The following is a 13,633-nucleotide window of genomic DNA, read 5'->3' as shown; positions in this document are numbered from 1 at the left end:
AGAGGGTGTACATTTGGAGTTACAGTGTTTGGCTTCCCAAGAAGCTGTTACACCTGATGGAGCCCTGCTTTCATGGGCAGGGATAAACACCTGCCTGCTGATTGGAAGTAGTGAATGAACTCTGTATTTTGCTTTGCTTGTGCACGCAGCTTTTCCTTTATCTATTACACCGTCTTCAACTCAATCCATGAATTTCTGCACTGTTTCCTTTCTGATTCTCTCTCCCATCCCATCGTGGGGAAGTAAATGAATGGCAGCATGATGCTGCCTGCCAGGATTAAACCACAACAATATTAAACCATACCAGAATCAATATATTCCCTTTCCAACACCTCCAAACAACTATCAAGTGAAGTATTCCCATGCCATTCTGTGTCCAGTGATAAATCCAACAACAAAAACATACACCATGTAATTCTGGCACCACAGAGGTCCCCAAACTAGTGCAAAGTGTGCTGGCACACAGCACACGTGCAGTCACTAGGTCAGGCTCCATAAAAAGATGCAGCCATATTAACAGCTCAGTGAGCCTGAGCTAATTACTGATGCTGCTTCCAGTTTCAGAACTCTGCCGGAGCCTACAGTGACAGTCACCAGCTGGGCATTTCAGCCCCTTGTAGCAACATGCCCTGCAGGAGGCTGACATTTATACTGAGGGGACAGAGCATCCTCAGAGTCTCAATCAGGTCTAGGGCATCAAAACTCTGTGCTCTCTTCTGCTCTGTAGGAGGAAGGTCCACCACACTGCACCACCAAGTACACAACTCAGCTCTTTTAACCTTGCCTTCCAGAGCTGTCACAGGAATGTACATGTTTATTTTTCTAAAGCACTCATGTCCCCAGAACAAATAAAACCCAAACAATATAAAAAGGAAAACCCTACCAAAATAGGACACTGTACTGTACATAGCTCTGTCTCAGAGACAATGATGGTATGTGAAGTTTAGTAATGTTACTCAACGTACCGAAATTCACTCAGATGCTACAGTTTGCCATCTGTACCTCTTATAATATTTTAAGTGCCTCTCTCTGCCATTTGCTTCACCTAAAGAGAGTCTAATTAAAACTTGATAGGATCACTCCTTAGAATAAAAATAAGACAACCAGATCCAAGCATAAACTATATCATTATTTGTCTGTAAGAATGAGCTCAGTATCTGCATTAGTTGAAGAACCACACAAATCATAATATCCACATACATGATTTCTATCATTGTATAACTGAGATCCTACACCCTTTTGTTAGGGTATATCAGATGATGATAAATCTCCACATGCTTGAGTAAGTTATGAAATATTCTAGGCATTAATTAAAAGTTAATTGATAATACAGGTATCATTCTGTACAAAACCATGTTTTAGTGCAATGAATTTGTACTAAGAATGCCCTTGTCTGTTTAAGTTCCAAAACTGACCAGACTAAGTCACATTCTTATTGTTTACAAAGATGATCAGCATGGAAATTTAGCATGCAACATCCACCCTCCAACAGGCATTTTCCAAATAGACAATGCACACATTATTTGAAATGATCCAATACTAGAAAGATGATGGACCTGGGAGAAGACCAACAATAAATCAGTAATGAATTGTACATATTTAACCACACAGTGCTACGCTGACAACTAACTGTATAATGACAACAACAATAACCAAGTAGTGTGTATATATACTCTTTTCTCAAGTTCTGAGCCAAGTTAGTCCATGAGCAGGAGCACTTGGTCAATGACAAATATCACACAGAGGAACACCCTAAAAACAATGGCTTAGGCATTAACTTTGAATGCAGTGGAAAAGATTCCAAAAAGAACAAAAACTGAAAAGATGTCAGTTTTGTAGCAAGAATCTTTCCAGTTCTGCATGCCTTTTTGCTTCCTTAAACTAACATAGCTAGTCATTATGACACACAATGATTGGAAAGGAAAACACTTGAAAACATGAAAACCTTTTCTATCTGTTAACTTCCTATATGAGGATATAAACTACATAATATTATATAGTATTAATAATTTTGTAATCCACCCTATACTTGAAGTGGACAGAGATAAGAAAATCTTCATTACCTTTAAGCATTGTTCTTCCAGTTGATCCTCCAAAGATATTTAAAAGACCACTTCTTGCTCCCAATGACGTAGTTGCTTCTAGTAAAGCACCAGTTATATAGTTAGAGAGTGCAGTCCTCTGTAAAGTGGCACGATATTGACAGTAAGCACCTGTTGCACATGGTTTTACACAGAAACCATCACATTTGCATGTACAGTCTGTAACAAACGTTGGGAGTTTTCGCAGAAGATGAGGAATATATTCAAAAATATCTTCTGCTCCTTCCTCTTCTCTCACTGTACTGAAGATCTGTGAAGGATGGAAAAACATGGACTGTTAGTTCTTTTGCTCAAGATAATACACTGAACATCAAAAAATTCCAAATTACCATGACTTCCTGTAAAATTCAACAACCTGCAATATCTTTGTATCTGATTTGCCAGGATTTTGAGTTGGGCTCCCAAACAGGATATTTAAGTAAGATGTCATTCTGGCTTTCAGTCTGTGGTTAAAAGCATTCTAATGAAAACCAGTTTTAAGGATCAGCACTAGACAAAAAAAGGCCACATCATTACAACCGTCAACATTTAAAATAAAGAATACGCACAAAATTGTTTATAAGATTATTAAATCTATCCTACTTCCAGTAAGGTCTTAGAGATATCAGTAGCAGAAAAAACAGATCAGCTCAGGGTTGGCACTTTTTCTTGCTGAGTGGGGTGGGGTTTTGCAAACAGAAATGGCTTTAATCACTCTGAGCCCTCTTTCAAGATGTTCTGGTGTCACGTTCATTGCATTACTTCCAGCCTACGCACAGGTTCTCTAATATTGGTTTAGTACACTTTTTCCAATATTTGTGCTAACACACTAATGAACTTCAGTCTGTGGCTTAGCAACTAAGTAATGTTTGCTTATTTAAAAGAGTCTAATGATCAAAGCAAGAATCTGGACGAAATCTTTTCATTTAGCATACAAGGAGAGACTTGATTCTTTGCATTCTTGCATGCTGACTTACTGATTAACATTAATAATTTGTTTCAATGATCTGTGAGTTGTAATTACAAAGGGTAAGTTACCAAACTAAAATATAAGACAGGGAAAGGTCATTATAACTGTCACCAGGACAGGCACTGACACAATTTTCATAAGGTTGTTCCCCATCAGTCTTTAGATGTGCAGAAGAAATAAGCTGATGGCTTCATAACACTTTTTTGCAATTAATCCCTAGTTTCTTGTTGTCATCTTTCCCCACATGTAAACAAAACAGAGATATCCATCAGCATGGCAGAAACTGCATCCAGTCCTACAAAGCAAGCACATGTGTGCTCAGCCAAGTGATAAGAAACTGTTTGCACAGTCTGTGCACGCCACATGTCAGAGGCAGCAGCACCCTCAGCACAGGGCACACACGTGCCCAGCCATGTGTCCCAGGAGGGAAGCAGCTCCTGGCACAGGGATCTGCACACTCATCCACTTCTGCCCTGCCATGGCTGTGAAGAGGGCTCGAATGCTCTGCTGCCATGAGGGATCTGGCACTCTACTAGCTGTGAACAATGATTTAATTATTTCATCTAGGTAAAGAAATTCTTTCATCCAGGCAATGAAATTTAGTAGCTTTGATTCAACTACTAAATTCAAAATTTGGCATACTCTTTACTTTTTTGTTTTGACATAATACAGAAAATCGAATACAGGCAAAACAATATTGATTAAAGTACATCTTGGTTATCTTAGCTCTAATTTCTGTATTAACCATTTCTTGTGGGAAACAGTGAAACTTTCTATTAAAAGTATAATATTTTTAACTAGTAATGTAATTCGATGATTTAAAAAAGAACACTGACATTTATTAACATAAAATAAAGAAACTTTCACACGTTGTCTATGGCTATATAACTATACAGAGATCATGGCTATAACTCAATTCCATTAAAATATGACTTCTGTGATGCATTACACAGTAAATGCTGTGGTATCTATTTTCCTCCATCCCCAACCCTCAAATTTCTTTGGTCTGAGGTCTCTGGAAATATTAGACATTTACTTGAGCCTCTTTATCTTCTTTCCTTTGGTGTGTGACAGTTTTATGGACTCTTAGACTGTCAGTAAGAACACATCTCCACCTTTATTCAGAAAACACACTCTTAAAGTGTACCTTATCTGCATGGGCTATGTGCAGACCGTTTAATCAGGTGTCTGCAAGGAACAGTACCTTTTGAAAAGGTGTACTGTGAAATAGCAAACCTGCCCTGTGCATGGATTCTGAGTGTGTCAGACGCAGCAGACGTAATTAGTCTTTTTAGCTTGTTTAAAAAAATATTTAGTTAATGAAAGTAATTTAACTTCTCAAAACTGCAGTTACCATCCAAAATATTTTTTAAATCGGGTTCTGCAACTTATAAAGGCATGTTCTGTTGCCTGCACAACTAGAATTTCTTTCAGCTGCCAAAGCAAAGAAACCATTTGTTGACAGAAATAGGCGACAGTGTTTTGCTGGGGAGATTATACATAGAATAATGGTGTTAATCTCTTCTGTGTAAAGCAGACTTCAGGGCACTAGCTGTCTCCAGAGACTCTGCACTTCACATAACATTTTCAAATTCTGTTTGTTTTGATGTGTTAAGGTTCTGAATGTGTTACCTCTGCTGCACACAGATGAGGTTACAAAAAAGACAGACTTATGATGTGGAAACTTATCAGCCTTTGAAAAGAACTGAAACAATCACAATAGCAACATATCCCTCAGGTAACTGATAGGGAAATCACCTTTCAGAGAGACTGTGCCAGACAATTGGAGTAACTTAACCTTGCTGGGGAGACAAAGAAGTTGATTCCAAGCCAGGACTTAGAGTTCATCCCGGCAGACATAGTTATAATGATCCGTATCACTACCAAAGAATGACTCACATAATTAAACATGAATGTGAACCAAACAGAGCACTAACCTGACAGCTACCTGTCCAAACAGCAAAAATTCACAAGGGCATATCACTCCTGATTCACTTTTGCCTTCCATATCAGACTAAAGACTTCAAAGCCATCTGCAGTCTGATGCTACTACACATCAAGCTGTAACTCCCCAGAAGCTCAGGATAGTATCTGAATCTAAGAGCTGCAATTTTAAATGCACTGTAATGAACACAGATGTAAATGGTAACATTCATATGCAATTATAGTACCTCAAGATTTACTTTAGACAAAAGCAAACATTCTAACACCTTCTCTTTTCTCTTTTTCCCACAATGCTTTTAAATGAGCTCAAAGAGGTAACTCCATATAATAATGCACTAGTATTCCTATGAAACTATACCATGGCTTCAATAGATTTTTACTTTTTTCTCCTATTTTTGAGGAGATTTTAATGGTAAGTAAAAGGGAAATAAAAATCACTTGAGCATAAAATTTTTTCCGAATACTACAGAAAAAACTCCACGCCCTCCAACTCCAAAATGAAAATTAGCATTAAAATAAAGATTAAATTTAGTACTCCATCTTTGCAGCTTTACAACCCAGTCCATATTTGGAAAATAAATAGAAACAGAATAGATTTTTCAGCTCTTAATAACGTATGCCATAAGTCATGAAAACTTTACTTCAAAAAACACCCTCAGTTTTGCTTCTAGTAACTTAAAATGGTATCTGCTAGTTAACTCATTGATAACCTTCAGGCAATAAAACTTTCTGAGAGTGACAACAGACATATTTTGTCAAGCTATTAAAAATATCTTTTAAAAAAACCTATAAAAACAAGCAATTCATCCTGGTCTTGAAATTATTCCTTATTTTTCTCTTAAAAATCTTTTTCTGTCTAATCATCACTGCAATTGCAAATTCAACTATATTCTTTTCTCCACACTATTACTATAGGTTTACTATGTAGAAAGAGCAGAAATCTCAACACCATTTATTGCCCTACAGTTTATGACAGGTAGTCCCCCAAAATGAAGCTAGAGTTCACACTGCTGTACTGGAAACATTAGATAGAGCACAAAAAATAATTGTTCTGATTTATTACTTAAACTTACACGTATCACTTACTGTAATCTTTTATTTGTTTCTCTTTTTGTAATTTTTCTGCTCCAGGTATTTATCTTAGAACTTGGAGACATGTTATATTGCCAGACACCTAGCAGCAATTTGATGCATGTGAAATCCAGAAACAGGAATTAAGAACAGCCTCAAAATCCCCACTATTAGGCAGCAAGGCTTAACTTCTCTAACTTTATTGTAATAACTAAGAACATGTGTACCAAAGAAGTTAATTGCAAAGAACAGCCATGAAAAATCATGCTTATTGCTACCACACTATAAAAATAAAAGAAAATAAGGCATAATGGGGCTTTAATACTTTACCGCATCTGTCCAAACTCTCTCTCTAAAATCCTCTGTCAATATATCAAGTGTGATCAAAATGAAATGCTGAAATGTAGGAGGTGTGTGTGTATGCTTGGCTGGTACTATGCATCTCAGTCTGATTTCCTGGCTGTTCACCTACAGAGTTTCCATGAGGAAGGGCTGCTGACAGCCCATGCACAGCCTTACTGAGACACAAAGCCTTCATTTGTTGCATGTTTCTATAGCAATTTCAAATGCCTGTAAACCAGAATGGTATATTAACAAGTAATAACTCTCAGGACAACATGTTTTGAAGATTACTTAAATATCTCCTTTGAAAACACAAGGCTTTTACAGAACATACAAGCCTAAACACAATTAACATCGCAGGAAATGCTGCTCTTTCCAAATTTGTTCTGTTCCAAGAAAAATTACATTAAAATAAGGAAATTCTGATGGTGATTTTTCATTTTGGCACTGCAGGTTTTTCAGAAGAAAACCCTTACTAACAGTGAGCAAATGAAGCTAGAACAGTGATCTCTTGGAAGTCATGACCAAGGACCATTCCAGTTGCTTTTACATGTATTTATTCTACGACAGTGAAATTCAAGTATCTGTAGCATGGAAAGAAAGAGCAATCTGCTGTGAAAAAAGCACTTTTGGCAGAAGGAAACTGGTATGTAAGGTGAACTTGGGGGGGAGGGGAAGGGGCTGAAAGAGGAAACACAGGTATCAGAGTATTTGCTCCGAAGAAAAGAATGAGGCATTAATGCACAGTTGTCAATAGTTCAGTTCTGTGTCTTCCAAAATGACACTCCAGTATCACACTTCAGACAGGTTATTTAATAAACTTTAAAAAACAAGTGATGCAAGTAATTTTCTAAGTATGGTGGGTTTTCCTGTCTTTATCCCATCCATGTTACGACCATACCCATGCTGGTTAACCCATGACATTTTAAGATCACTACTAAAGTATGAAGGCATAATAGATTAAGAAATGGATTTTTTGCAATGATATTGCCTACCTAAAACCAGCACTTGTCACTGGCAGTTTCTTCTAATGATATTGTGGGGACAAACTTTTTAAAACAAAAATGAAAGAATATTCCCCTATTACTCCTTACTATTATCACCTTTTGAAAAAATGATATTTAAAGTGGAAATAAACAAATTTCCTAATGCATTTTTCTATTAATAAATTGCTTTCCCCAACATTCTTACCTGAACAATTGCTCATCAAATTAACCTGAAAGCACCAGCCAAAATTATTCTGCTTAAACAAGAATGAAGCTGGTAGTCTAAGGAACATTTAGTTACAAATGCAAAAGCCATTTTGAATGTGATTATTTTTAACATTGATCCTTGATGCAGTACCCTGTGAGAGAACCAGTCACTTAAATACTCTCTGAGCAGTGCTAAGTTGTTAACCACTTGATTTTCAAAGATGTTGGATCAAACAACTGTTAATTGGGATCTGCAGAAAGGCTGAAAAACAGAGCAAACTATGAAAAAAGGTCTGTTGCTGATCTGGGATTTAAAGGCAGGTCTTGTGCACTCATATAGATTTCAATACAGAGTAATTACTGACCTTGTTTCTAATCTAGTTCAATAGGCTCAAAAATAATTCCTGCAAAAATTACAGAAGTGAACAGTGCAAAAATAGAAGCAAATTTATTTAGTACAGTCAGTTCTCCACTCTTCATTTACAATTACCTAGTCTGAGTAAACACTGTGGGTACAAAGACACTTGGATAATGAAGGCCAGTTCCAGAAAAGCACTGTGGTATTCCAACCTGAACTAGCTCCAAACAAATTATCCATTTCTCAGCACTGTCTCAGCCAGAGATCCCATTTCTGAGAAGGTTTGTGCATGTTTATTGCTTACAGCACTACTGACACTAGTTATAGTGCTTCCCTCATCAGCCTCCTTTCTGCACTCTCATAAAGCTCAGGCATCTCTGCAGACAAATTCACCCCAAAATTCAGTTAAGAGGACAGCCAAAAACCAGATTCTGTAGAGATGGATGTTTGCAACATCAAGGAAAAAAACACCTTGTAATAAAAGAACAATTTAAAAGCTACAGCAAAAATGTTTGTATTGTGTTTTCTATTGCTACTGCTAAAGTCACCAATTAAAATTCTGAAAAATATCTTACTTCAATTACAACAAAATGTAGCTGAAAGACATGTCCAAAAGCAAAAATATTTTATATTAAACAGCAAGCTAACAAACATCTGTATGCAACTTCATTACAACTCAGACTTTCCCTGCAAAAAGTCAAATCTTTGGCAAAATTGAAAATACATATAAACACCTTTTATATAAAAGAAAATAAATAAATTGGTAAATGTACCATATTTTTCTGACAATTTTACAACATCTGTCAGTTTCAGGACAGAAGGTAAATGTCACTATGCATTAATATGGGTTCAAAGGGTTCCAGCTACAAAATTACATTTCAAAACAAGAGAGATGACCAAATATTGGTTCAAATGTGTATCACTACAAATGTTCTGCAATCAAAAAGGTCAAAGATTGGCAACCTTCACTTGACTTTCACAGAAGAAAAGCAGGGGTGCCACAATTATATAGGTATACTTTCCCAATTTTCAGGAAGAAGGAAATCTTTAATTCATGAACTTTTAAAAATATGAATCTTTTCTAACAATTTCTGACAATTACAAGAACTGAAATACATTAAATACTGTATGCATTTTCTGTTATGCCTAGAACAGTGTATACACCTTTCTTTCTTTCCATTGTGTACATAATATTCTCAACAAGACACGCCAGAGCCCCATACCTCAAACAGTGGTGCAGGTTGTTCAAAGCCAAAGGATATTACTGTGTTTGACAGATGCTGCTGCTATGAACAGCACAAAGGTCTGCTCTGCCAGGACTGCTTCTTAGCTCTGTTCACTGAAAAGTCTTGTTCACTTTAGCAATCAAATAGGTGAGGCCTTCAGAAACTCTTTCAAGAAACTGAACATTTTGGGCAGTATTTTTCAGTGTTTGGAGTTGAAAGTTTAGACTGCTAGAACATTATCTTCTTGGTGCTACTCAGCAGCCTGTGACTGAATAAGGAAACGCCAAGCAAGCTGATCAAACATTTGGCTATGTATCTTACAAAGTTCTGATAGTTTACAACAACAGGTAGGGCAAGGGATAAAATCTGTGGTTAGTTAAATTCCATTCCTAACTTACTATTCAATCTGAAGTGGATGATAACAAAGAGTCATCCATAAGCTTTACTAAATTGTACCAGCACTGAAATTTGCATGAGATTCATTACCTATCCCAGGCTTCTCTAATTTATTGTTTATCATGAGTATTGCAGTTTCTCCCTAGGTGCACTGTGGCAAATATGGGAACAGCTATCTGGAAACAACTGCAGTTTTGCAAGTTGGCGTCAAACTCAAAAAATTCCCACAGATCCTCTCCCAGCATCTCATGATCCAACTCTTTTGGCTAACAGGCAACATTCTTGAAGTATTAACATCCATCCCAGATTACAATAAAATAAAATAAAATAGAATGTTACATATCATGATGCCCTTCCTAACACTCAACAGCTTTTGGAGATTTATTTGAATGCCACCCTTCTGCTGGCTTTGCAAGCCAACAACTGCCCTGCAAAGCAGAACTGACAGCAGTTCCAGCAATGGCACCTGCCATCTAGCCTGCTTGCAGCTTTACCAGGAGCAAAAGAACTGTCATCAACTTTTCCTGAACCACAGCCATTTGGTGCAGGTTTGCATCTGTCTTCAAGAAATAGCAATTAAAGGCTGTTTTGGCAACACATCAGCAAGAAAGCTAGAGCTATAAACACACATTTACTGTGATATATATGCAACTGGGCAAAGACTGTTCAGAATATCACTGGTTAACAGTGTCCTCTACACCTTAACTTGCTCACATTTTTCTCTCTCTATGTATTTTCACAGGGTGCTTAAACAGAATATCTTGACTGCTGAGATACTACTTTTTTGTAGTGGAAAAAGTCCTTAAAATATCCCTAGACTGCTAAAAAGATGCCTAGAAAATTAGAGAACATAGAGCCATGGTACAATGTGAATTGCACTTCATAAAATACTCGGAATACTGTATTGTCTTGGGAGGGCAGAGGCAGGGAGAAAGCCTTCCTCGAAATACATACCCACAGCTATCAAAAGTACTACAGTTATGCACAGTACCTGATAAATTCCTACAAGGTGGTTCAGCCATGTTTAAGGTGGTGTGGATCACAGGAGTTATTCATCTTTTGTCTGGGATACTATAAAGATCTAAAACAGGAACTGCACTGAGAATGCAAGAAATACGAAGGTTTGTTCACTGCAGCAGTGCACGAGCATGGAAGCACCAGGAAAGATGAAGGGGAAGACTTCTGAGTAGATAGCTGAGGTAGAAATAACTTAAGCATCACTACATTGAGGATGCTGAAGATGGTGAAGGGCATAGAGGAGAAGCCTCACTTGGCTTGTTCAGCCTGGAGAAGAGGAGACTGAGGGGAGACCTTATAGCAATCTACAGCTTCCTCCTCAGGGGAAGCAGAGGGGCTGGCACTGATCTCTCTCCTTACTGGTGACAGGACCTGAGGGAACAGTTGTGTCAGGGGAGATTTAATTTAGGTATTAGGAAGAGGTTCTTCACCCAGAGGGTAGCTGGGCACTGGAACTGCTCCCCAGGCAAGTGGTCATGGAATCAAGACTGCCACAGTTCAAGAAGTGTTTGGACAACATTCTCAGGCACATGGTGTGGTTCTTGGGGATGTCCTGGTCAGGGCCAGGAGTTGGACTTGTGAGTCCCTTCCAACTCAGGATATTCTATGATTCTATGCTTTGAATGCAGTCAACAGGAGTAGTGAAAAGAGGAAAGAAACAGTAAAATGAACTACAGTGGGGGTTTGGTTTGATTTTTCCATGGTTTTTTTTTTTTTTTTTTTTTGCATTGTGTGCATTTGTTCAATGCACTTAACAAGATTGTGATTTTACAAAAAGATCTCTGATTGCATAATTTGCAATTGCAGGCAGTGAGTAAAAGCAAACACTGTATGCCATGTCCTCACTGCCCCAGAACTGTGAGGGGGAGAAGAGTGGACATGATGCCAAGATACAATCTAGGATATAGGATCACTTTTTCCTTACGACAGGAATACAACTACAGAGTCAAAAGGAATTTGCCCTCCCTGGGGCAGGGTGCATACAATTAGCAGAGGAGGTGTGTCCAGCAGAGCGTGTCCAGTCCCTTTACACACCTGAAGGAGAGAGCACATCACAAGAAAGGAATAACGGTCTTCATCATAGGAGTCAATGCTTGTTCCAACATGCTCACAACAAACTAATTCACTCCTGGCTTTCCCAATAGTGTTTAGTGTCACAGTCACTGTGGGAGACTCAGAAATTCTCCTTTGTTTTTCTGTAACTGATCTTCAGGTTCTAACCATTTAGAAAAAACACTGTGGTGACCTGTCTGCCTTGGACAGCCTTACAGCAGCTGTTTAGTCAATCCTTATTGCAATGTCTGTTCTCAAAGACTTTTCAAACTTTCATGCACTCTTCAAGGATGAGGAAGTTGTAGATCTTTACATCAGGACAGAGCACAAGACAGAGTACTGTGCTACAGAGCAATAATGCTCACTTGTTCCACAGCAATTTTGGCTGCACATTTAATTCTACACAGTAAGTTATAACTGGGCAACATGGCACAGAGCAGCAGAGGACACACAGGAAAACAGATGAGTTGACCCTAGTAACAGGGAGAGCCATGTCGATCGCAGCTGGAAGGCTGCCAGAAGAGCAAACAAGCCCAGATGTGCCCAAATACCAATATTCATTAACTGATATTCTGTGAACTTTCTACAGCTTCAATTGCAATTACAGAATCTGCATTACCTCACCAGCCAGTATTTCTTATGAATTGCATCCTGTTGAGGATGAGATCATTTCAAGGAGCAGAAACTGAATTTAATGAGGATCAAACCATCTTGCACAGGCAATCCTTAAACATAGCTCAAGATTCTTCAGAAATATCATCAGCCACTGCCATTCAGTTTTGGTACTTGACCAGTGTCTTTAGTAGGGAAATCTTTTCATTTGTGATCATAAGAAAATGATGATACAGTTTTTAAAAACCAAAGGCATTTGAGACTTGGATTTACTTATGAACAGAAATTGTAACAGCAGGTCCAAACTTCCAACAAGTCTTCAATTCCAGTTTTGATAAAACTTGGTTACTAATACTTACTAATTTTCCATTTCTCTAAGGTAATGGTACAAATTTTAATAGCCCTTACTAAAGGAAAAAAAAAGCAATGTGACCTAATTGGGACACGGGTTCAACACAGCATCTCCACCCTCAGAAAGTCCTGCTGTTAAAGAATCATGGCAGGTAATATACTTTAGATCCGAATGACTACTAAGGACAATCAATTTTAGGTATAAAAACAGAGGCTGAGAAAAGGCATCAACTAACTGTCATTTGAAAGATAAGATTTTTCATAAATACTTGAAATTTCAATTTAATTAAGGAGAAAATGAAAGGATTACACCAAGCACAACATAGGAGCTCTTCACATCACTTTCCAGCAATGTGAAACAATGCCCTTGCCAGAGAGAGAGATCTCTGCAATCTTACCCAGAAAAGGCAAAAAATGTCACTTTCTGGTCAGCAGGGTCAGCTATTTATACTTCTCTTGGTACAAAAGTATATGTGAAAAAATGTATAGTTATTAATAGTTATTAATTATTTGATTACTAAGTTTGCTAACTTCTTCATTTTAATTAATTTTTATATTTTTCTAATACTTCTCAGCTTATTACTCTGAGCTAAATTTCTGTTAGCTGTTCTACCCTTGTCAATTCTCTGTGCAGCCAGGACTCCCTTTTTATTTCCTCAGTTCTCATTTACTCCCTCCAAACATTCATCAAAAAATTCACTCACAAACAATATGCTGTCTTGGTAGCTAAATAAATTAAATTACTCTATGCAAACATTTGCATTATTTCCACGTAAGTAATGCACACTTCGGGTATTTTTACTTAAAAGATACTAGTTTTACTAGTCTGACATGGGTCATGTCTTTGAACACCTGTTCAAATTTCTGCATTGGAATTTCTTGAGTTATTAGCTTTCAAAGTTGCCTACTTTGTTTATAACATGAAAGTATATGCACTGCACATGATCACTTTTTAAAATTAAATTTTAATAATGACTTTTGATGCCTCTTACTGTTGAAAGAAAATTCATTCGTATAAA

At 37.5% G+C, this 13,633-nt stretch overlaps 1 protein-coding gene across 1 annotated transcript in view; it reads right to left on the bottom strand.

Moving 5' to 3' along the window:
- LOC103810720 (1-phosphatidylinositol 4,5-bisphosphate phosphodiesterase epsilon-1-like) overlaps positions 1–13,633 on the bottom strand; it is a gene marked incomplete at its 3' end in the record, with an annotated part of 100,277 nt that overhangs the window by 54,840 nt on the left and 31,804 nt on the right. The window contains 1 exon segment of the mRNA XM_009083636.1: positions 2,064–2,352. Coding sequence (XP_009081884.1) covers positions 2,064–2,352 — 289 coding nt within the window.

Source organism: Acanthisitta chloris, unplaced genomic scaffold (genome assembly GCF_000695815.1).
Source record: "Acanthisitta chloris isolate BGI_N310 unplaced genomic scaffold, ASM69581v1 scaffold21371, whole genome shotgun sequence".
Lineage (NCBI taxonomy): Eukaryota > Metazoa > Chordata > Aves > Passeriformes > Acanthisittidae > Acanthisitta > Acanthisitta chloris.
This window is presented reverse-complemented; position numbering and strand designations above follow the sequence as displayed.